At 39.4% G+C, this 22346-nt stretch overlaps 1 protein-coding gene across 8 annotated transcripts in view; it reads left to right on the top strand.

Moving 5' to 3' along the window:
* The window catches only part of aak1a (AP2 associated kinase 1a), a 66900-nt gene that overhangs the window by 28570 nt on the left and 15984 nt on the right, over window positions 1-22346 (top strand). For 5 of the 8 annotated variants that reach the window (XM_084086823.1, XM_084086821.1, XM_084086819.1 and 2 more), the window contains exons 5-16: window positions 787-908; window positions 997-1078; window positions 1208-1340; window positions 1780-1883; window positions 3886-3965; window positions 4419-4576; window positions 5884-6059; window positions 9142-9335; window positions 10074-10252; window positions 10360-10446; window positions 18240-18341; window positions 18736-18804. In XM_084086823.1, coding sequence (XP_083942949.1) covers window positions 787-908; window positions 997-1078; window positions 1208-1340; window positions 1780-1883; window positions 3886-3965; window positions 4419-4576; window positions 5884-6059; window positions 9142-9335; window positions 10074-10252; window positions 10360-10446; window positions 18240-18341; window positions 18736-18804 — 1486 coding nt within the window. The remainder of the gene's footprint in view (window positions 1-786; window positions 909-996; window positions 1079-1207; window positions 1341-1779; window positions 1884-3885; window positions 3966-4418; window positions 4577-5883; window positions 6060-9141; window positions 9336-10073; window positions 10253-10359; window positions 10447-18239; window positions 18342-18735; window positions 18805-22346) is intronic. The other 3 variants (XM_084086824.1, XM_084086820.1, XM_084086826.1) reach the window with 1 other exon arrangement.

Raw genomic sequence — 22346 nt, 5'->3', positions numbered from 1 at the left:
TAAAAAATCATATATTGTGATTTCTGGATTTTTTTTTTAGATTATGTCTCTCACAGTGGACATGCACCTACGATGACAATTTCAGACCCCTCCATGATTTCCAAGTGGGAGAACTTGCAAAATAGCAGGGTGTTCAAATACTTATTTTCCTCACTGTAAATATCAGTTGTCAATATCATATCCCCCAATATTATGTCTTAGTATAATGATATTTTAATGCTTAGTTTTATTATCAAAGCTCTGTAGTTTTTATTGTCGGGGGCAAAAACGTTTATTTCTCACATTTTAACATGATTTTTCTAAAAAAATTATGTATGGATAATCAAGTAAAAGTCAGTTGATTCAGTCTAGAAAATGTTCATCTTGAAATATTACTAACAATATAAAAGTTATTCTTAGATTTACTTAATAAAAATCAGTAGGATTTCACAGCAAAAGACCTGAAGTGGGATGTTTTTACAATTATACTAAAATGCCTTTTACTTGTTAAAAGATATAAACGTATACATACTATATAAATATATATTAGATTTTGTGCAACAGGTTTTTCAGCAAAGTTTTGATCATGTTGATAATTTAGTGGCCTTGGAAATTTGTGTATCAAATATACAGTAGGCTTTATAGGGTTAATGTCTGACTTTACTTTTTATGATTGTACCCTTTTACATTTTTACCTGTTTTAGAGCTCATTTGTGATCTTTGAGTTTCAGTTTCAGTTTCAGTTAAGCTTTTCAAAAACAAAGGCAGAACCTCTCACACATGTGTTTCCTCTCTCTGTGTCTTTAGGTGGAGAACATCTTGCTGCATGACCGAGGTCATTACGTGTTGTGTGATTTTGGCAGTGCCATTAACCGCTCCCAGAATCCACAAACAGAAGGTGTAGCGGCTGTAGAAGAAGAAATCAAGAAGTGAGCGTCAGTTCCTTTGTTTATATTGCACACCACAGTTTTACTTGTTTACATCAATTAACTCTTTCACTCTGTGTGTGTGTTTAAGGTACACTACTCTTTCATACCGGGCCCCAGAAATGGTGAATCTTTATGGGGGCAAAGTTATCACTACTAAAGCAGATATATGGGTACGTTAAATAGCTGAAGACTGTTAGAGAATAATTCTGTTATCTACAACAACAGTGTATTTCAGGTTTTTTTGTTTTTCTTTTACAGTGCTCAGAAACACAATGACGTTTGTATGTTTGTGTCTTCAGGCTTTGGGCTGCTTGTTGTATAAGTTGTGTTATTTCACATTGCCGTTTGGAGAGAGTCAGGTGGCCATCTGTGACGGCAGCTTCACCATCCCAGACAACTCCCGCTACTCGCACGACATGCACTGTCTCATCCGTAAGTTACGCTGTTGATTCATTATCTGATTAGAATTTTTTTAATGAAAGATTATCTTGAAGATTTTGACACTTCATGCAAGTTTCATAGATAATATTTTATGTGCGTGTCCTAAATGCACACAATTAAATAGTGTTGTCAAAAGAACCAACTTCGGTACCAAGTCGGTACTGAAATTTAAAATATGTGACGATACCAGTATTTCCCTCTAGCATTTTGAGCATGTTGGATTCTTAAACACCTCTGATTGGCCACTGTGTTCATGCGCTCAATACATGTCTGTGATTGGCTACAATGATCAACGCTTCAGTGTGACCTTCATATAACACAAAGAGAAAAAAAAAGTAACAAAATTTGTAACAAATTTTCAAGATTTACCAAAACTGATTTTTACCTGTAGACTTTTTTTTGTTTTGATTTGTTTTATTTTTCCCATCAGGTTACATGCTGGAGCCAGACCCTGATGTCAGGCCAGATATCTACCAGGTGTCATATTTCGCCTTTAAACTGGCACGGAAAGAATGCCCAGTACAGAATATCGACGTAAGACCTGCTCATTCAGACTGTGACGAATGACTTCAGATCTCTCTTCCTTCTTCCTGTGCTATAACTAGACAAACTACTATGTGCATTTGCCCTGATCTTCTCACCTATTTTCCTGCCACACTCTACATGGTTTTTGTTCTCTTTTCCAGCACATTTTTCTTAATCCATGTTTAATTCATGCCCATCCCTTTCAGTAGATATAGTAAGTGCTTGCACGTAACGGCAGAGGAAGTGGAATGTCGCTTGTTGCTGCCATTTGGCCCAGATCCAGTGGTCCCCTCCCACTCTGAGCGGTATTGATAGCATAATGGAAGCATTGAGTCATGATCAAAGACATATTAACTTTGGCACCGCAAAGTGTTTTTTAGAGTTCAATAGGAATGACCCCCAACAAACAGTTTTTTCAATGTTGCTGCTACAAAAAGACTTTAAGAAATAATAAATAATAATAATAATTTTCTCTGTAAAGTTAGTTTGATATGTCATATTTTTGTTATTAAAGGATTAGTTCACTTCAGAATTAAAATTTTCTGATGATTTACTCACCCCCACATCATCCAAGATGTTCATGTCTTTCTTTCTTCAGTTGAAAAGAAATTAAGGTTTCATTCCAGGATGTTTCTCCATACAGTGACTTCAATGGGGTACAACAGTTTGAAGGTCCAAATTGCAGTTTCAATGCAGCTTCAAAGGGCTCTACACGATCCCAGCTGAGGAAAAAGAGTTTTATCTAGCCAAACCATCGGTCATTGGATTAGATTTTTTACAATTATATACCTTTTTTTTTTTTTTTTACCACAAATGCTCATCTTGCACTAGCTCTGCAATTACGTAATTACGTTTTGTAAACACTAGGTTGGTACTTCCTGCAAAAAAAAAGTATATAAATGTTAATTTTTATTTAGAAAATGACAGATGGTTTGGCTAAGACCCTTTTTCCTCGGCTGGGATCGTGTAGAGCCTTTTGAAGCTGCATTTAAACTGCAATTTGGACCTTCAACCTGTTGGTTCCCTTTGAAGTCCACTATTTGGAGAAAAATCCTGGAATCTTTTCCTCAAAAACCTTCATTTCTTTTCGACTGAGGAAAGAAAGACATGAACATCTTGGATGACGTGGGGGTGAGTAAATTATAAGGACATTTTAATTCTAACGTGAACTAATCCTTTAAGCACATGGGAAATCTCGCTGTAAAGTAAACAGGTTTTTTAGGGTAGGGAAATCACCCTGAAAGCATAGCCAGTGAGGTTTCCCTGACTCAGACTGCATCTACAAATAAATATATCATTGCTAATGAACATGCCTTTATTACACATTTGTGTTTATGCCAACAACATGACACTTAGGGAGTGAGACAATTGATACTACGTAAATAACTTCATAAATTAAATTAATAATTGACTTAATCCAATAAAAAAAACTTAAGTCAAAACATGACATTACTTTAGCATGTTACTGGTCTTCATGTACAATTAATCGGCGCATCTTATTCAGTGTTATTTTAGTATTATTTATATACTATTATAATATTTATTAATATTTTGAATGAGCTTTTATTTTTAGTTTAAGTTTTAGTAATTTTGTTATGTGCTTTTGTAATTTTTTATATTTCTGTTTAGCTTTATTTTTTTATTTCAGATTTAGTAATTTTAGTAATTTTAAACTAAAGATATTTCAGTTATTTGCCAAGGCAACATTTTTAGTTTATCTAATATTTACATTTTATTTCAGCTTTACAATATTTTTTATAGTTTTAGTTTTGGTTTTAAAACCACAATTAAAGAACACCGGTGTTAAACACCTTTCTGTTTCAGCTACCTACAAACTCACTCCATATTGGTAATAAGTAGAAGTCCTAAATTCCACTCAGCATGTTTTTGTGTTGAATTTCAGAAATCTCAGAAATAAAATGAGTTGCAAATGTTTCATGTTGACTAAAGACAATCAAATACAACATATAACAATGTGATGGTAATTATAAAATTTCTCTCATTCCACTAGAATTCACCCATTCCTGCAAAACTCCCAGAGCCAATCAGAGCCAGCGAAGCCGTGGCCAAGAAGAGTCAAAACAAAGCCAGGTGAGACTTTCATTTATCAGTGTGGTCACAAATGTTTTTACATTTTTTATGACATGTATATTTTTTTTTTTAGTCTTTGGATGCATATAGTGGTGCAGGGATGATGTGAAATAAGGTTTTTGGTTAACATTTTTTGTTCTACAGCGTAAATTGCACGCACACATTCTTATTTAGGCACTTATTAGAAACAAACGTCTTTTTTTTTTATTTGCATAAAGTCTTCAAAATTCACGTTTTTGATATGGGTGTATGCAGTTTACGTTGTAGAACAAAATGTACAAGTATTGTCATGTTATGTTTCCCACAGACCTTATTTTACTCATAAACTGAAAAACCCCATTATAAAAACCCATTGGAAAATCTCGATTAGTCTTCCAGGTTTTGACGTCATCCCTGCAGCATTCTTATATAGTGGTAGTTCTGACTTGACTTGAACTTTTTTTTGTCATTCAGGCTCACTGATCCAATCCCTACTCTTGAAACGTCCATAGCGCCACGGCAACGTCCCAAGGCTGGTCAAGCTCAACCAATCGCAGGCATCCTGCCCATCCAACCAGCACTCACCCCTCGCAAAAGAGCCAATGCACCTGTAGGACCCAGCCAGCCAATCAGTGAGTGTTCATTTATGCTCCTTCATCCAAAATCAAACACTATTTAGGCATCACCACCAGAACAAACCCGTTTGTGTGGCTACAGTCCTTCATCTCTTTTTTTCACTTTTACTCTCGTCCCCTGACGACACTTCACCTGTTGTATTGACCGGCATGCGTCTTTGGCTGACACATCCGACTCTAGTATTCCCACTGGTTCAATCAGTGTGTTATTAGAGAGAGCTTTTAAAACCTCTCTATTGAGCTCCTGGCACACCGAATCCTACTGAGCTGACATTTCACTTCTTATTTCTGGTCAATGCTAATTAAAGCGCTACACATTTCATTGATAATGAATATACTGACGTATTGTTATCCTCCTGAAATGTTTTAGCACCAGATTATCTGGGTCTGTCTTAATTTATGATGACGTTTCATTTTCATCAAGTAATTTATTATAGCTGAAAATGCAAATGCTGCACAAAGTAACAAAATTGCTACCACACAGACCAAAATGTATTTTTAACATACAAAAACAGCAGTGAAAGACATTAATGTTACTAAAAATAGCAGTTTCAAATAAATGCTATTCTTTTCAACTTTCGATTTATCAAAGAATCCTGAAAAAAAAATGTATCACAGTTTTCAACATTGATGATAATCAGAAATGTTTCTTCATATTAGACTGATTTCTGAAGGATCATGTGACACTGAAGACTGGAGTAATGATGCTGAAAATTCAGCTTTGATCACAGGAATAAATTACATTTTTAAGTATATTAAAATAGAAAACTTTCACAATATTACAGTTTTTTTTTCTGTAAAATTCATGGTGCTTTGGTGACCATGAGACAAAAAAAAACCAAACCAACTTTAGAATGGTAATTTAAGTGAATATCTGGTTATTGGAAATCTGAATAAAAACACGTGGCTTATACCTGTGTTAATCGAAATTCCTTATTACATAAACACTTTGTATGATGTATGTATATTTGGAATATGTCATGTAAACACATTAACCCATTGACCATAACTTGCTGATTAAAATACTGTGTAGAATTACAAAAAAATGCTGAGTAATAAATAATAACAGTGAGTTTCTTCAGGACTTTAAGTAGAGAATTGTTGTTGTTGTTGTTTGGGGGGGAATAAGATGATTTAATATGTATACCTTGCTGTGGATTAGAACTAAAGTATATTGAATAGAGACAGATTTAAAAAATAAAATAAAAAAAATACTGGAAATATCAAATTAAATGACATTGTGAATATTGTGGTTTTGTGTTTTGCTTTTTAATTTTTAATTTGTGTTTTCTATTTGTTCACAGGTGTTAACATGGCTTCCCAGCCTGTTTCTCTTGCCCAATCACAGGTTCCTGTCGCTCAGCAACAAGCCACTCCTATTCCAATACAGGCCACGCCCTCTCCACCGCAGACCACACCCCAGCACACACAACTGTTTGTACAGCAGCAAAATACAGCCTTCTTTACTGCTCAACAACAGGTAACTGCTACAAAAAACCCCAAAGTGGATATAATCTTAAAAATAATATAATTTAAAGTCAACATGAAATCAGAATTGACCATATTTACTTTCTTACTACACATTTATGTCTTTATCTTCAGCAAACGCTCTTTTCATAAGCTAATCAAATCCAGATGGATCAAATTAAGTCCTACCTTGCATTTTTCCCCTCATCGAATACCCTATTTTCCTCATAAGTATGTCACATTATGGAAGTAAAACAGGTTGTGATTTTGGTTTCATGTAAACTTAAGAATAATCATCTCTGAAACGCTACGTAGTGGATTTGAATTTTTACATTTGCAAAAAGAAGAAACGTTTTTGTACCATGTGATGTCAATTGTTGCACCTACCTCCTATTTTAGCAGCATCACTCAACGCAGACGAGCGCCATACCTGCACAAACGGTTGCATCATCCTCCACCCCTGTTTCTACACACTCTAAACCTAAGAATAGGGCTCCCCCTCCACCCATACACCACCCTCAAACCAACCTCTTGACATTATCAGCAACCGCGCAGACAAAAAGCAAAGCAACGGCCCCAGCTCCGCCTGCAGAGTGTTCACATAGTAATAACGTAGATGGTGATATCTCGGCCCAAGCTAAAACCAAAGCTATGGCACCTCCACCCCCTTCAGCTCATGCCTCCACCCCTCCTCCACCTAAAACCACCTCAGCGCCATCCGCTGACACTGAAGTGGACCCAGTGCAGAGGGTAACCCTCCCAACATCTGTGTCTGTTCTGTTAGAGTGATTCTCTTTACTTTCTAGAGCCTTTATCCTCCGCTTGTTGACTTGCCATGCACCTTAAAACTTGCAAAACTTGCATACATTGTCATAAAATCAGTAGGTGTTGACAGTTACTGTATAATTATACCTGCAGGGCTGGTGTCATGTACAACACAAGTGGAGTCGTTCTATATAATAGACCTTAGTCAGGGCTGTCGTCTTATTGAATTTTATTTAGATGAAAATGAAGCTGTCAGATATAGACTTATAGTCTTTACAATGGCATGCACCGAATAAAGGTCCTAAATCAAATGTAATTTGTAAACTCAACTAGGGCTGCAGGATTGATAATAATAATAAATTTACTTTAATTTTACAGCTGATATACAATTCAAATACTATATTCGTTCTTAAATACTTGTTTTTTTTATTTTACAGTTAAACATTACAATAGTAATCTTTAATTCTTTTTAGTAGTGATAGTAGTTATGGAAGCTTGTTTCCGCCACAGAATAAAAAATAAAAAAGGTAATTGCGACTTTTTATCTCACAATTCTGACTTTTTTGTTTTTTTTCTCAAATGCGAGATATAAACTCGCAATTGCGAGTTATAAAGCCCAATTCTGAGAGAAAAAAAATACTCACTGACTTCAGAATTGGACTTTATAACTCGCAGTGCGAGTTTATATCTCACATTTGAGAGAAAAAAAAGTCAGAATTGCAATTTATAAAGTCAGAATGGTGAGAGAAAAAAGTTGCAATTATTTTTTAAATTGATTTATTCTGTGGTGGAAACAAGCTTCCATAACTACTATTACTACTAAATAAATAAAAAATACTAAATAAAAAACAAATAATAAATATTACTATTGTAATGTTTAACTGTAAAATAAAAAAAAACAAGTATTTAAGAATATATATAGTATATATTAAATAAATATAGTATTTGAATTGTATATCAGCTGTAAAATTATTATGTCTTATATAACTTAATTTCAAGCTTTTATTTTGACGAAATCGCAGGGAAACCGAAAAACTCTCCTTTGTTTATAAGAACTTACATGTATGGAAAGATGGTTGGCGCATGTTGTGTTCTTAAAGTACCTTAAAACGACCCAAACTCAGAGCAGATGCAGAGATGATGTTCGTGTGGATCAGTGTTTACTTTGAACCGATTCGTTTTGAGACACTGCAAACACTTTTCGGTTGATAAGTTTAAAACTAATGATTTTTACAACGGAAATTAATCAATAAAAAATTTACTTAAACTACACAATGACTTTCTTCTAGAGCTGCTGTAAAGCCAAAACAATCAATTGTTGCATTAATTTCCTGCTTTGAAACAATCCGTATTATAAAAAGCGTTATATAAATGAAGGATACTTGACTTGACTTTACTTGTCATATTTACATATTTATTTAATTAAATATTTCACAGAAACGGTTTCGTCAGCTGGACAACTAGCACAGCACAACAGTACAATCCACTGATAACAGCACGTCTATCCCTGACAGCCTCGTTTTAATTTCTGTCAAAAATTATATATGGCGCTACCCTGACTAAAATCTATATCTTTGTCATCATGACACATCTGAAGTTCATCTTTGTTAACTCTCATGTCATTCCAAACACATCTCATTTGTTGTTCTTTTGTAAAACATGAAAGGAGAAGTTTAGCAGAATATTCACATAAAGTGAAAGTATTTTAAATACCAAAATTCAGTTTTAAATTTTACAAATTTAAAAATGTGATTGAGGGAAAAGCCCTCTGCTCTATTCTTAAGTTTAATTTGTGTTTGTATATTGGTTGCAACACCTAAGTTTGGCACAAATATTTGAGGGCAATGGCAAAGGATTTTTTTTGAAGATTTTCAGTGAATAATGACTTACATTTCGGTCTGTTCCTATGGCTTCCAAAGAGCTGAAATATAGAACATGAATCGTATGGACTACTTCATTGAGGCTTTCTGGTGTTTTTGTCATTTTTGGAGCACAATAGCACAAGTCCATATCCACTTTTATTGTGGACAAAAAAAAAATCATCATACGGATTTGGAATGACATGAGGGTGAATAAATCAAATGTCCCATTCATCTAACAACAGACATTTAACCTTTCAATGGTGAACCTTTGGCATTTTCTCATTTCACAGATTTTTCAACAAATCAGTGAGATATCAGATTTGTCTTTTTTTAAAAGCTCTCTTTCTGTACCTTTCAAAGACAGAATGACTCTTTTGCAATTTCAGAAATGAAATTCCCTTAAAAATATTCTTCAGCTTCCACAGGCTTTAATGTTACTTTGTCTTTATACCTTTCTTTCTGTAAAAGTCCATCGCTGGAAGTCGTGGGATGCATAAAGTCGGATCTTTGACTCCACCCTCTTCTCCTAAGACCGCCCCAAAGGGAGGCCACAGACGAATTCTGAGTGATGTCACACACAGCACCATATTCGGCGTTCCTGTGAGCAAGTCCACTCAACTGCTTCAAGCTGCTGCTGCAGAGGCCAGCCTTAATAAATCCAAGTAAATCAAGAAAATACTTTATCAAACTTCAGTTTTAACCTTTACGTTGTCCAGCATTGGGTAAAGATAAAGATTGTATTGGAGTAAGCACTACATTGACACTAGCAGTCATTTTTGAGCGCGAACAGTACAAGTGTGACTCTTTTTTTCAGGACCATTTAACCTTTTCAAATCATGTCCATGATTTGTGTGTGTGTGTGTGTGTGTGTGTTCACATAGCAAGTGCCAAAACCTTTACCAAGTTTTGTACCATTCTCATGAAGTAAAAAAAAACAAAACCCCCCACAATTTTTCAGTCAAAAACGACCGAACAGCACCAGAGGGCTAAGCTGTTTAATATTTTTTTTCAGCAGGGTTGATTCATTATTTTTTTATTGCTAAAGGTTTAAGGCCAATCAGATTTATCTCTCACCAATGTTTTTGACTGCAATTATAACACACTCAGTTGGCCGAAAAGGCTCAGATGGGGTTACTAGTGCCAGAACACACTGCAATAAACTGCATACTGCTGTTTTATATATTTATTGTGGAGTGATGCTCCCCAGACAGACCAATGTCTTAGAATTTGTCATGGTTATGGCATAACCACCTTAAAGGTACAGTAGCAAAAGCAACCTTTTTAATTATAAGAGAGAAAAATTGACATCAAAACCAAATTATGAGTTTTGGTGCAAGAAACCTTGAAGTGGAACTTTTTAAAGTTTGCATTGTGTTTTTTTTTTCTCCTCACGGCTGTAGGTCAGCTAGCACCACTCCCTCTGGTTCTCCATGTTCATCACAACAGAGTGTTTATCAGTCAGGGGAGGCTTCGGGACCCTCAGCTGGAGCCTCAGCGTCCTGGAACCCTTTTGGCGATGACAATTTCTCCAAACTCACAGCAGAAGAGCTGCTTAACAAGGATTTTGCCAAATTGGATGGTAAATCAAGTACTCAAAGCACAATATTTATTTTAGTTATCCTGCACACTTTATTTAAGCAAACCTCTACAGAGAGACTTAAGTAATACTTGTGTCTGTGTTTCCAGCTAAGATGGCAGAGAGATCCTGTCCTGAAAATCTGATTCCTGGGTTGCAGTCTGTGTCTTCCAATAAAGGCTTTCTCCAGGGAGGAGGTACAGTCTGTTTATCACTCTCTCTGTCTGTCCCAGTGCTTGCTGGGAGTCTGTTAATGCCTAAGACAGAACTGCATTGCAAAAGTAGTTTGTTTTCCACTTTCAAAGCAATGTGATGCCACAAATGCAGTTAACTTCTACTGAACCTGGAACAGATTCAACCAATGGGTGCTGCCAGATTTTCAGGATGGGGGATAGTCCTCCACAATTTACTGCAAACTCTGGAAATGGAATGCCAGTTTTTCACAATCTTTGTTATTCCCAATGGATCAAGTCCCACCCTACATTTTTGTGTTGAATATCCTGTTTCACCCAGAAACATGCCACGTTGCAGAAGTCAAATGGGTTGTGAATGTTGATTCACTTTCAAAGTCTTTTGAGAGACTTTAAAAAGGCATTAAATGCTCTTGACCTCTTCAAGCCTTCCAGAAATAAATTAGCGTCCATTTCACCTGCTAGCAGCCTTGTGATAAGCCTTTCCTCTTCCTATTTATAGAGATAAAGACAGAAACGGCACTCTTTTTCCACCTGGGTTCTTGGAAACATTGCGGACCCTTGTCAGTAATCAATTAAAGGGTAAATTCTGATCAAGATTGTTATTGGGTGATTAAGACCTTTTAAAAGGTGTAGTTTCTCTTTGTAGTGATTTTTTTTTTTGTAGTGAAACATTTTGTGAGACTTTTTTACTATTTCTCCAATTTAGGGTTAGGGATTTAGACAAACTTTGAGGAGTACTGTAGCTCATCCTGAACCGCCGTTTGCGCTACAGACATGAATGATATTTGAAAGATTCCTGCTTATTGAGGAGAGGTGTGTTATTTGTTTACTAAAGTGATCAGTCTTACAACTTTCTCCTAGTTGACGGTAAAACTATCAAAATCCCATAGACTTGCATAGGAGGAGGAACCCAAGCCATATCAAAAGACCAGAATATCATAGGCTGCGTTTACACTTGGCATTAACATGCGATCACCGTGATCCGATCAAGCAGATCGGATCATAAGCCAATCAGGACATGGTGCTTTTACACCTGTCCACATCAAGTGGCTTCTGTATCTGGATAACAGATCGGGTCTCGTATTATATAAAAGAAAAGAAAAATGTCGGGGACATTTTACAAATCTCGCAAAATGAGGAGGATGAAGAGGCTGCAAGTACTAATAATGTGGATAGATGCCGTAATGGAAACGGTACAGAGAAACGTATCTGAGAACGTTGCCAGCTGTGGTGGGGAAAATGCGCGTTCTTTACAGAAAATGAATGGTTCTGCAACTTTAGGGTGCGAAAGCAAACATTTCAGTATATTTGCGATGTACTTTACACTCGACTGTATCGCAAAACCACACTGCTCTCAGTTCCGGAGAGAGGAGGGGGAATAATGGCATTGGGGGGGGTTTGTGTGATGCCTGTGAATGCAGTGAACACCTGACACCTGTGAATGCAGACTCGATTGCTGGCTTGCGTTTACATTACACTGAGATCCGATCACAATGCATCCTGGACTACCTCCGAACCTGGACACGCTGATCGGATAACATTCCGATCAGAAGCGCATTTACACTTGTCTTTTCAATGAATCTGGACAACATCTGGATACAGGTCACATGTTAATGCCAAGTGTAAATGCAGCCATAGAGCCTGGGCTCTTCTAAAAATGTGTCTGTAAGTGACTGATTAGCAATGCCCTAGCAACTTCTTAGAACACTCTTATCTGTCACATGGTAATGGACTTAAAGGGTTCACCCTCCAAAAAAAAAGAAAAAAAAAAGAAAAGAGTATTCTGTCATCATTCTTACCCTCAAGTCTTTCCAAACCCATGGGACTTTTCTTTGAAGCACAAATGAAGATATTTTTAATAAAACCTGAGTGATTTCTCCAGTCCATTCCAACTAAGCTTTAAAGATTCAAAAACATTATAAAAGTAATCCATATGAACTGAATGGTTTAATCAGTCTTCTGATGACACACAATCACTTTATATGATGAACAGATTTAATTTAGGCATGCATTAACATAAAAACATTGATCAACACACAAACATAACGCATAAAATATGTTAAATGGAAGCAAATTTGAGATTTCGCAAGGATCAGTCAGGTTTGATGGGTTATATGTTTGTGGTGGGTTGTTCAATGTTTATAGTAAAATAATAATGAAAAATAATAAAAGCATTAAGTAAATATATACCACTCTCCACATATATGGTACACTGTTTCATGGCCTTTTTGTAAAGCGTTTGAGTGTTACTGTTATTTAGTATTAATTTATCATTGATGTATTTTGGTTTAAGAATTTCAGGTTCTCATTTTGAATGCTATTTCTGAAAAGTGCCATGCATCTCACATGGCCATTTAACCAAAAAAGACAATTATATTTAAACAACATTTTCTGCTACACTGTATTTAATGGCAGTGTATATGTGCGTGCATATTCTTTTAAATGTTATTTTATCTTTTTGATTTTTAGTGTTAGAATTTGTATGTAAAAGAGAAGTGTGTGTGATGATTCTCAGCAGAAAGCACAGAGGGTGGATTAATGCTTGAAAGTCTTACATAAGCACAGTCTGGTAATCCTCTGAATCTGATGACACACACCAGATCATGCTGGGTAAATTTAAGGCACAGGTAAACCTTTTGAGAGCTGAAGGATACAAGGCCATGAAATTGGCAATCATGTGTACCGTAGCTCCATGGAGATCTGACACACACTTTTCCAAACAATAGTCAGTAGCCGTATCTAGGGACCAATTGAGTCCTGTAAGTAATCATCTCGGAAAACCTTAGCAATTGCATAATAATATGATTAAAAGCCACTCAGAATGCCCAAGAAACTGTGCAGCAATGCCCTGGCAACCGTTCACAACACCCTTGTTGAGTCTGTTTACTCAGAGAAGGAGTGGTGTTCTCTAAGATTTGAAGACCATCCTTGATTCATTTATGTTTAAAGGTTGATGGTTTGCTCTCTACCTTAGTGAAAGGGGGAAAGCGAGCGTTCTGCTGTTCTGTGACCTGAGTTCCCCCCTTCTCTCCCCATACCCTCATCCCAAAGTCCTCCTTTCGATCATAAAGACTGTGAGTAAGACCAGCATTGTAACGAAGAGTCCGATTCTCAACTGATCCGCATGCATCTGGTTGAATGAAACCGTGATAGTTGCACCATTACAAACGTTTGCCAGTTTAACTAATAGCTTGTCTGGTAGTCGAGTACTGTACCTTCGCTCTGCTTGAGTTATAACCCTGAGCCTGTGAAGTATGGATTGTCTGTCTAACACGAATAATAAGTTTGTTTTAAACTGTAGTATACTACACCAGTGGTTCGCAATCCTGTTACTGGAACCCACTCCACAAAACTGCACATTTTCAATCTATCCCTAATCAGACAAATGAGATGTTCAAAATGTGCAGTGCTCGGGCCCCAGGAACAGGGTTGAGAACCTTTCTGCCACACGAGCCCAGTACTGTATTTCAGTGTGCTGTTTTATACTGCATGTTCTAGCAAATGTGGTAGGCCATTTGGCTAAGAAAGGGAGCAAGTAGTATGCCATGCTGAACATAACTACTCTCATTCTCTATTGTCTTTCTTATTTATTTATTTTTAGAAGGATTTTGTTGGCTTTTCAGTTAGTTTGTGCTCTTGCATTCTTGATTTTTTTTTTTCTCTACAGGATTATCTATGATTAATGCTTAAACTGTCTAAATAAATGTTATTTTTCCTTATAAGCAACAGTTTTGACTTAACTCAGTTCTGCTCCTGGAGGGACACTGGCCTGCAGAGTTTGGCTCCAACCCTAAACACACCTGAAACAGCTAATCAAGGCCTTCAGGACCTCTACTAACACTTTGAGGCAGGTGTTTTGGAGCAGGTCCGAGCTAAACTCTGCAGGACATTGTCCCTCCAGGAGCAGGATTGGACTCCACTGACTTAAATCTCCTCTCCACACTGTATACTCTCCTGTCCTTACTGTTTCCTCTCTCTACTCATAACTGAGTCTCCTCACCTCCTCACTAGCTACGTTTACATGGACACAATCGGAATGAAATCAATACGATTGATGAATCTGAACAAGGTGTTTACATGAATGATAAATAAAGTAATCGGGTTGATGTGCGCGTTTATATGTCACAAGTTTCAAATCGGATCTGATGTTTTGACGTGCGCACACTGCACGAATATACAGAGTTTCCCGCTTTTCGCGCATAAATATTATCCTCTATTGGTTCTTTATTTGTTTTAAACAGCAGACGTAATATTAATTCGTCTCTGGTCATAATTTAGAGGATATTAAGCGTTTTGCCGTGCTGCTTATTGATCACGCAGTAAAAATGCCCCTCCCCGCGGCCAAAACCAGTCGTCTGTGGATGAGAATCCAAAACAAGGACTGGTGGGACGTTGTCCTGCTTCCCTTCACAGACGCGCGAGTGAAAGGAGAATTTTAGAATGACGGGAAACTTATTAATGACACTTTATTCAACAGGAAGAACAGCTCGTTCCGCGCATCATACGTCATTACGCTATTTATCATCATTGCACATGCGCAGTCCTTTCAGTTTAGGTTTTCAATCCGATCAAGTGTTTACATGTTCTCTCGATCGGATTACAAAAGGGATAAACCACCCCTTTCAATCCGATCGAAATTTCATTCGGATCGAGCTCAATCGGATCGATTAAGGTGTTTACATGAAGGTTTTTTAGTCCGATTGAGCCGTCAATCTGATTATAAGTGTCCATGTAAACGCAGCTACTGTTACCTTTCTCTTCTCCTCTCCTCACTGTCTCTTCTCCTCTCGCTCCTCACTGTTACCTTTCTCTTCTCCTCTCCTCACTGTCTCTTCTCCTCTCGCTCCTCACTGTTACCTCTCTCTTCTCCTCTCCACACTGTCTCTTCTCCTCTCGCTCCTCACTGTTACCTCTCTCTTCTCCTCTCCTCACTGTCTCTTCTCCTCTCTCTCCTCACTGTTACCTCTCTCTTCTCCTCTCCACACTGTCTCTTCTCCTCTCTCTCCTCACTGTTACCTCTCTCTTCTCCTCTCCACACTGTCTCTTCTCCTCTCTCTCCTCACTGTTACCTCTCTCTTCTCCTCTCCTCACTGTCTCTTCTCCTCTCGCTCCTCACTGTTACCTTTCTCTTCTCCTCTCCTCACTGTCTCTTCTCCTCTCTCTCCTCACTGTTACCTCTCTCTTCTCCTCTCCACACTGTCTCTTCTCCTCTCTCTCTTCACTGTTACCTCTCTCTTCTCCTCTCTCTCCTCCTCTCTCTCTCTTCTCCTCTCTCTCCTCACTGTTACCTCTCTCTTCTCCTCTCTCTCCTCCTCTCTCTCTCTTCTCCTCTCTCTCCTCACTGTTACCTCTCTCTTCTCCTCTCCTCACTGTCTCTTCTCCTCTCCTCACTGTCTCTTCTCCTCTCTCTCTTCACTGTTACCTCTCTCTTCTCCTCTCCTCACTGTCTCTTCTCCTCTCTCCTCACTGTTACCTTTCTCTTCTCCTCTCCTCACTGTCTCTTCTCCTCTCTCTCCTCACTGTCTCTTCTCCTCTCTCTCCTCACTGTCTCTTCTCCTCTCTCTCCTCACTGTCTCTTCTCCTCTCTCTCTTCACTGTTACCTCTCTCTTCTCCTCTCCTCACTGTCTCTTCTCCTCTCTCTTCACTGTTACCTTTCTCTTCTCCTCTCCTCACTGTCTCTTCTCCTCTCTCTCCTCCTCTCTCTCCTCCTCTCTCTCTCTTCTCCTCTCTCTCCTCACTGTTACCTCTCTCTTCTCCTCTCTCTCCTCCTCTCTCTCTCTTCTCCTCTCTCTCCTCACTGTTACCTCTCTCTTCTCCTCTCCTCACTGTCTCTTCTCCTCTCTCTCTTCACTGTTACCTCTCTCTTCTCCTCTCCTCACTGTCTCTTCTCCTCTCTCCTCACTGTTACCTTTCTCTTCTCCTCTCCTCACTGTCTCTTCTCCTCTCTCTCCTCACTGTTACCTCTCTCTTCTCCTCACCTCACTGTCTCTTCTCCTCTCTCTCCTCACTGTTACCTCTCTCTTCTCCTCTCCTCACTCTCTTCTCCTCTCCTCACTGTCTCTTCTCCTCTCTCTCTTCACTGTTACCTCTCTCTTCTCCTCTCCTCACTGTCTCTTCTCCTCTCTCCTCACTGTTACCTTTCTCTTCTCCTCTCCTCACTGTCTCTTCTCCTCTCTCTCCTCACTGTTACCTCTCTCTTCTCCTCACCTCACTGTCTCTTCTCCTCTCTCTCCTCACTGTTACCTCTCTCTTCTCCTCACCTCACTGTCTCTTCTCCTCTCTCTCCTCACTGTTACCTCTCTCTTCTCCTCACCTCACTGTCTCTTCTCCTCTCTCTCCTCACTGTTACCTCTCTCTTCTCCTCTCCTCACTCTCTTCTCCTCTCCTCACTGTCTCTTCTCCTCTCTCTCTTCACTGTTACCTCTCTCTTCTCCTCTCCTCACTGTCTCTTCTCCTCTCTCTCCTCCTCTCTCTCCTCCTCTCTCTCTCTTCTCCTCTCTCTCCTCACTGTTACCTCTCTCTTCTCCTCTCTCTCCTCCTCTCTCTCTCTTCTCCTCTCTCTCCTCACTGTTACCTCTCTCTTCTCCTCTCCTCACTGTCTCTTCTCCTCTCTCTCTTCACTGTTACCTCTCTCTTCTCCTCTCCTCACTGTCTCTTCTCCTCTCTCCTCACTGTTACCTTTCTCTTCTCCTCTCCTCACTGTCTCTTCTCCTCTCTCTCCTCACTGTTACCTCTCTCTTCTCCTCACCTCACTGTCTCTTCTCCTCTCTCTCCTCACTGTTACCTTTCTCTTCTCCTCTCCTCACTGTCTCTTCTCCTCTCTCTCCTCACTGTTACCTTTCTCTTCTCCTCTCCTCACTGTCTCTTCTCCTCTCTCTCCTCACTGTTACCTTTCTCTTCTCCTCTCCTCACTGTCTCTTCTCCTCTCTCTCCTCACTGTTACCTCTCTCTTCTCCTCTCCTCACTGTCTCTTTTCATCCTCACTTCCTTGTCTCCTTCTCACTGTCTTCTCTCCCGATTTAATCTATTCTCTTCCTCACTCGTTCCTTTCTTTTACTTTCCTCACTCTCTTCTCTTTTCCTCTTCTTACTGCCTCTATTCTCCTCTTCTTTCTTTACTGTCATCTCTCCTCCTTTCATGCCCTGTCCTCCTCACTTGTCTCCTCTCTTTACTGTCCCCTCACTCCCCTCAATCTTTTCCTCACTGTCTCTTTTCTTCTGTCTTCTCTTCTTACTGTCTCAATCTCTTCTCTTCTGTCCCCTCTCCTCAATGTATTCTCCTCACTATCTCTGTTCTCCTGTCCTTTCTTTGTTTCCTTTCCTCCTCACGGTCTCCCTTCTCTTTGTCTTCTCTCTTTATGGTCCTCTCCTCGCTGTCTTTCCCCTCCTCCTCACTGTCTGTCTTCTCTTTCACTGTCTCCTCTCTTTACTCTCATCTCCTTGCTCTCTCCTCTCCTCACGGTTTCTTCTCTGTTCCCTTCTCCTCTTCTCATTCTCCTCTTTATTTTACCGTCTATTCTTCTCTTTGTCTCCTCTCCTCCTTTCTTCTCTTCTCTACCTCACTTGACCAGTTTCTTCTCCTTTCCTCTCCTCGTCTTTTCTTTTCTTTCCTTTGTTTCTTATCTTCCCTTCTCTTCACTGTCTCCTCTCCTCACTGTTTCTTCTCTCTTCCCTTCTCCTCACTGTCTCCTCTCCTCACTGTTTCTTCTCTCTTCCCTTCTCCTCACTGTCTCCTCTCCTCACTGTTTCTTCTCTCTTCCCTTCTCCTCACTGTCTCCTCTTCGCTCATGGAGTAGAGAAGTTGATTGAGGGTTTGAAGTCTCCAGAGCCCTCTTCCTCCCTGATCCTCCCTGACCTTCCCTTGAATGACCCCTTCAGCCCTGCAGACTGTAGTCATGGTAACCACCCGCTTGTCTGTTTATTGTTGTTTTAGTTTTTTATTGCCCATAACCCGACAACTGATGAATTGCCTCACTGGCCTTCATTGGTGTTTTAATGGTGATTGTTTTCTTAGTTCAGCTCATAGTAACACCTGGAACTCCTGGATCGTCCCCATTTCTGACATACTCCTTTCTGTCTCTTCTTATAACCCCACTGCGGTTTCATCTCTTCGTCTGTATAGTTGTTGTAAACGTTGTCTTCATCAGGCATCTGTATATCTTTGAATGATCTGGTTTAAAGAGTGCTGCTTCATGCATGGAGTGAATTGACATCACCAAGACCAGCTCTCTCACCTTTACATTTGCTACGTAAAACGTCAAATCTGTCTCTTTTCTTTTTTTCTTTCTGCAGTTGGGACGGATTCTCTGATCCCTGGTCTGGATCCTCTACAGACTGATCCTGGGTCAGCTGCACTGCCAGGTCAGCAATTCTGTTAATATTCTCCTTTTATACAGTGGCTCACTGAAGCACTGAATCTGCTGACGTTGGAAAAATCTGCAAGGTGTTCTGGATGACATTATCACTGCCATTTGTGAACCTCCATTGAAATAATTAGATACCATTGTTATTACTCCAAGTATTACATTTTAGTCAAAATCGCTACCGAAGCATGGATAGTGTTGTCGCACAGTTCTTTTTAGTAGGGTTACTTTTCTCACTGATCTGGCTGGATCACCGGTTTGTAATTACTGTATAAGGCGTAACATTTTATAATTTTATTAGGATTGGTTTGGCATATTTTCTGCTCTGTTTCAGGTATCAGTCTTTGAAGTTATTAGATTTACAGCTCAGTGTTTTCTATGTACCGTGAAATAGAGCAGGATCTTTGGTCCATTAGAAGCCTTTATTCACTGCGGTGTTCTTAAAAAAGGGAGTCAATAACAGTAGTTCAGTTCCACTGATGAAAAAATGCTGATACTGATTCTGCACAGTAACCACATGACCTCATCTGTCCTTGTTAGCAGTGAAGTAACTTGTCATCGCTTGTTGATGATAACATGTGGAGGGTTTGGTTGAATGATGAGTAATTCATTATTTTGGCAGCAAAAAGAATGAATCAATGGCATGTTGTTGGTCATGCCGGGGTGATGACCTACAGAATATTTCTTTAAAAGCCTCAAAGTGCTGTGTCACCTTTCTTGATATTACAGTCCAGTTTGGTTTGTGTTGTTTTATGTTTGTATTGTGTGTAGAGCCACCTGGTGACTAAATAGCAAACTACATCCCAGTGTGTATCAAATACATTCATAGGTTATTCCCAGTGTGTGTCTTATTGCTGGCCTGTTGGTTGTACTGTAGTTGTACTACAGCCTATGCTGTAGCACTTGTAGTTATTATTTGTTTTATTTGCATCACTGACATTGTTATGGCCCCTAAAATCTATTTTGAAGCTTGATAGCATTTATTCAGTAATATTCATTATTTTTGACAGGAATATTTTTTTACTCTTTCAAGTGGTTTCAGGCCTCAAACATAATTTGCAGAAGTGTGAGAATTCAGACACGAGTGTTTGGCCGCTGTACATATTTAAAGTGTACTCTTACATTACTCTGGTGGTACAAACTGTAATAATGGAATCCAGTAATAAAAATAGAATTTACTGTAAAATGCCGAATGTCACGAAATTTGGATGAATAATTAAGTAGGACTGAATACTTAATCAAATCACGAGACAGGCTAGTGTCTGTGAATATTAAACCTCAAAGATACTGTTATTTAAATATGAAGCGTGTATTGATGTATGTGAGACAGAGACAAATTTCCACTACGTGGACAATAAAGTAAAGTAAAGTAAAGTAAAGCGTGTATGTTCTGCTTGTCTCTGTGTGAATGAGTGGCGTGGTTTTCGTCTACTACACATACTCAAGCATGCGATGCTCGTGTGCATGAACTTCATCCCCAAAGCTGCTCTGAGTCACTTCACCAACATTTCACCAATTGATAAAACTATCATCAGATAAACAGACACTTTTATTTTGGTGGGTTGTAGTGAAGACCTTTGAGTTTAAGTAACTCTGTAAATTATTACAATATTACTGTACAGTAGAATGTACTTATACATTTTATAAAACCGTTATTAAAAATATGATATTTTAAGGATTATTAATTTTGTCCATGCTTTGATTTAAACATTAAACTTCTGTGCACTTTGTTTTACAAAAATGAATGGAATTTTTCTAATTTCTTTTCGTTATATTTTACAAGATAAAATGAATAGTTTAAGTTTTATGCAGTAATTTGATAACTACTTTTTTGATAATACATTTGTATTAAATCATAAAACGTTAAAATGAAAAATGAGGGGACTAAATGAGGGAACAAATGAAAAACACCTGTGACGATTAAATTAATGTCCATGACAACAAATGAGAAGCGGGAAACTGAAACAAAGGAACACAGGAACTACCGAATACAACCTAAAAGTCCATGAAAACGAAACACAACTGAATATCTGTGACACTACACCCCCTCCCGGAAGGTGCGACCTCGCAGCGTGAAGAGGGGGACGAGGAGATGGTGAAGGGATGGTGACAGGAGATGGTGAAGCGATGTTAGGATGACAAGACCCCAGCGGCGATGATGGTAGATGCCTGGCGATGCAGACCCAGAGCTCAGCAGGGATGACAGCCCACGGCGGAGTCGACGAAGAGAGGAACCCAGGTGTTGCTGTGGCTTACAACATCCTACAACGGAGGCGTGGCCTCAGGATCCCAGGGCACAGACAGAGAGCCGATGGTACAGAGCGACATTGCTGGCACTGGAGACCTAGGTGAAGCTGTGGCGATGAACGTCTGAGGCGGAGCCAGAGTGCCCGAAGACTGAGGCTGAGCCAGTGTGATGGAGGAGCCAAGGCGAAGCCGACAACCGAGGGACCGAGGTTGGAGCGAAGGGATCAGAGGCCGGAGGCAAAGCCACAGGATCCTCTTGCTTGGGCGAGGCTGGTGGTTGCAAAACCTGAGGCTTAACAGCAAGGTGTTCCCAGGGAAGACAAAGGGCTGCTAGCATCCAGCAGAGGCGGGGCTGGAGGACTGGCTGAGCTTTGCAGTGAGGGTGATAGAGGTAAACTTGATGTAATCAATAACGGTAATTCCACTTCCCAACAAGTCAACGAAATAGTCTCAGTGGTGTCTTGAAACAACGATGTTTCAGAACAAACAGATAATACCGGGTGGGATGTGGTGGGAGGCAGTACCTCCGTATCCATGTCAATCAGCTAGTCCTCGATGTCCTTTTTCCACGTGCATTCCCTCAGCTGCTGATGTTGTGGGCTTACACCTCTGGTCAGACTCACTTTGCGGCTCCTGTTCTGGGGCTATTGTCGACGCTGTCCTCTTCTCCTCGGGATCTGGCTCACTCATCGGGGCGGGCGGTCGCTCTCTGTCTACAGGGGGAACTCGCTAATTCTCTGCGGTTGAGGGTGTTGGTGGGTTGGGCTCTTGGTCTGGCTTTGTTCTGGACCGGGGATAGGCACTCTCCAGATACCTGATGATGGCCTCCCTCCAGTTTAGTCCTGAGGTGTCTGGGAGGTCTACTGGGTGGTGGTAGTTCGCCCCCGATCCAGAACAAAGATTTCAGGGTCTCGTCGTCGTAGGGACAGGTGACTGCAAGATGGCAGAAACCCTCCATGTATTCCAACAAAATGTGGCTTCTTTGGGCCACCGCAGCAAATCTCGCTGCATATTCCGTTTTCATTTTCAGTGGTCGGTTGTTCTGTTACGCGGACTGAAGATGAAGACAGACTGACAGAAGGCAGGATTAAAAAGTTTAAACGTGGTTTAATAAACAAAATATGGACTGGTGTAACAGTGTGTCAAATCCAAACACAAGCATAAACACAATTAACAACCGACAACTGAAGGAAAAACAGTCCATGAAAATTAAACTAAAAACAAACACAACTGAATATCTGTGACATATATAAATATAAAAATATATATACACATTTTGAACACATAATGTGA

The sequence above is a fragment of the Abramis brama genome (genome assembly GCF_963993115.1).
Source record: "Abramis brama genome assembly, chromosome: 16".
Classification (NCBI taxonomy): domain Eukaryota; kingdom Metazoa; phylum Chordata; class Actinopteri; order Cypriniformes; family Leuciscidae; genus Abramis; species Abramis brama.
Note: the sequence above shows the minus strand (reverse complement) of the source record. Positions and strands in the feature narration are given on the sequence as shown.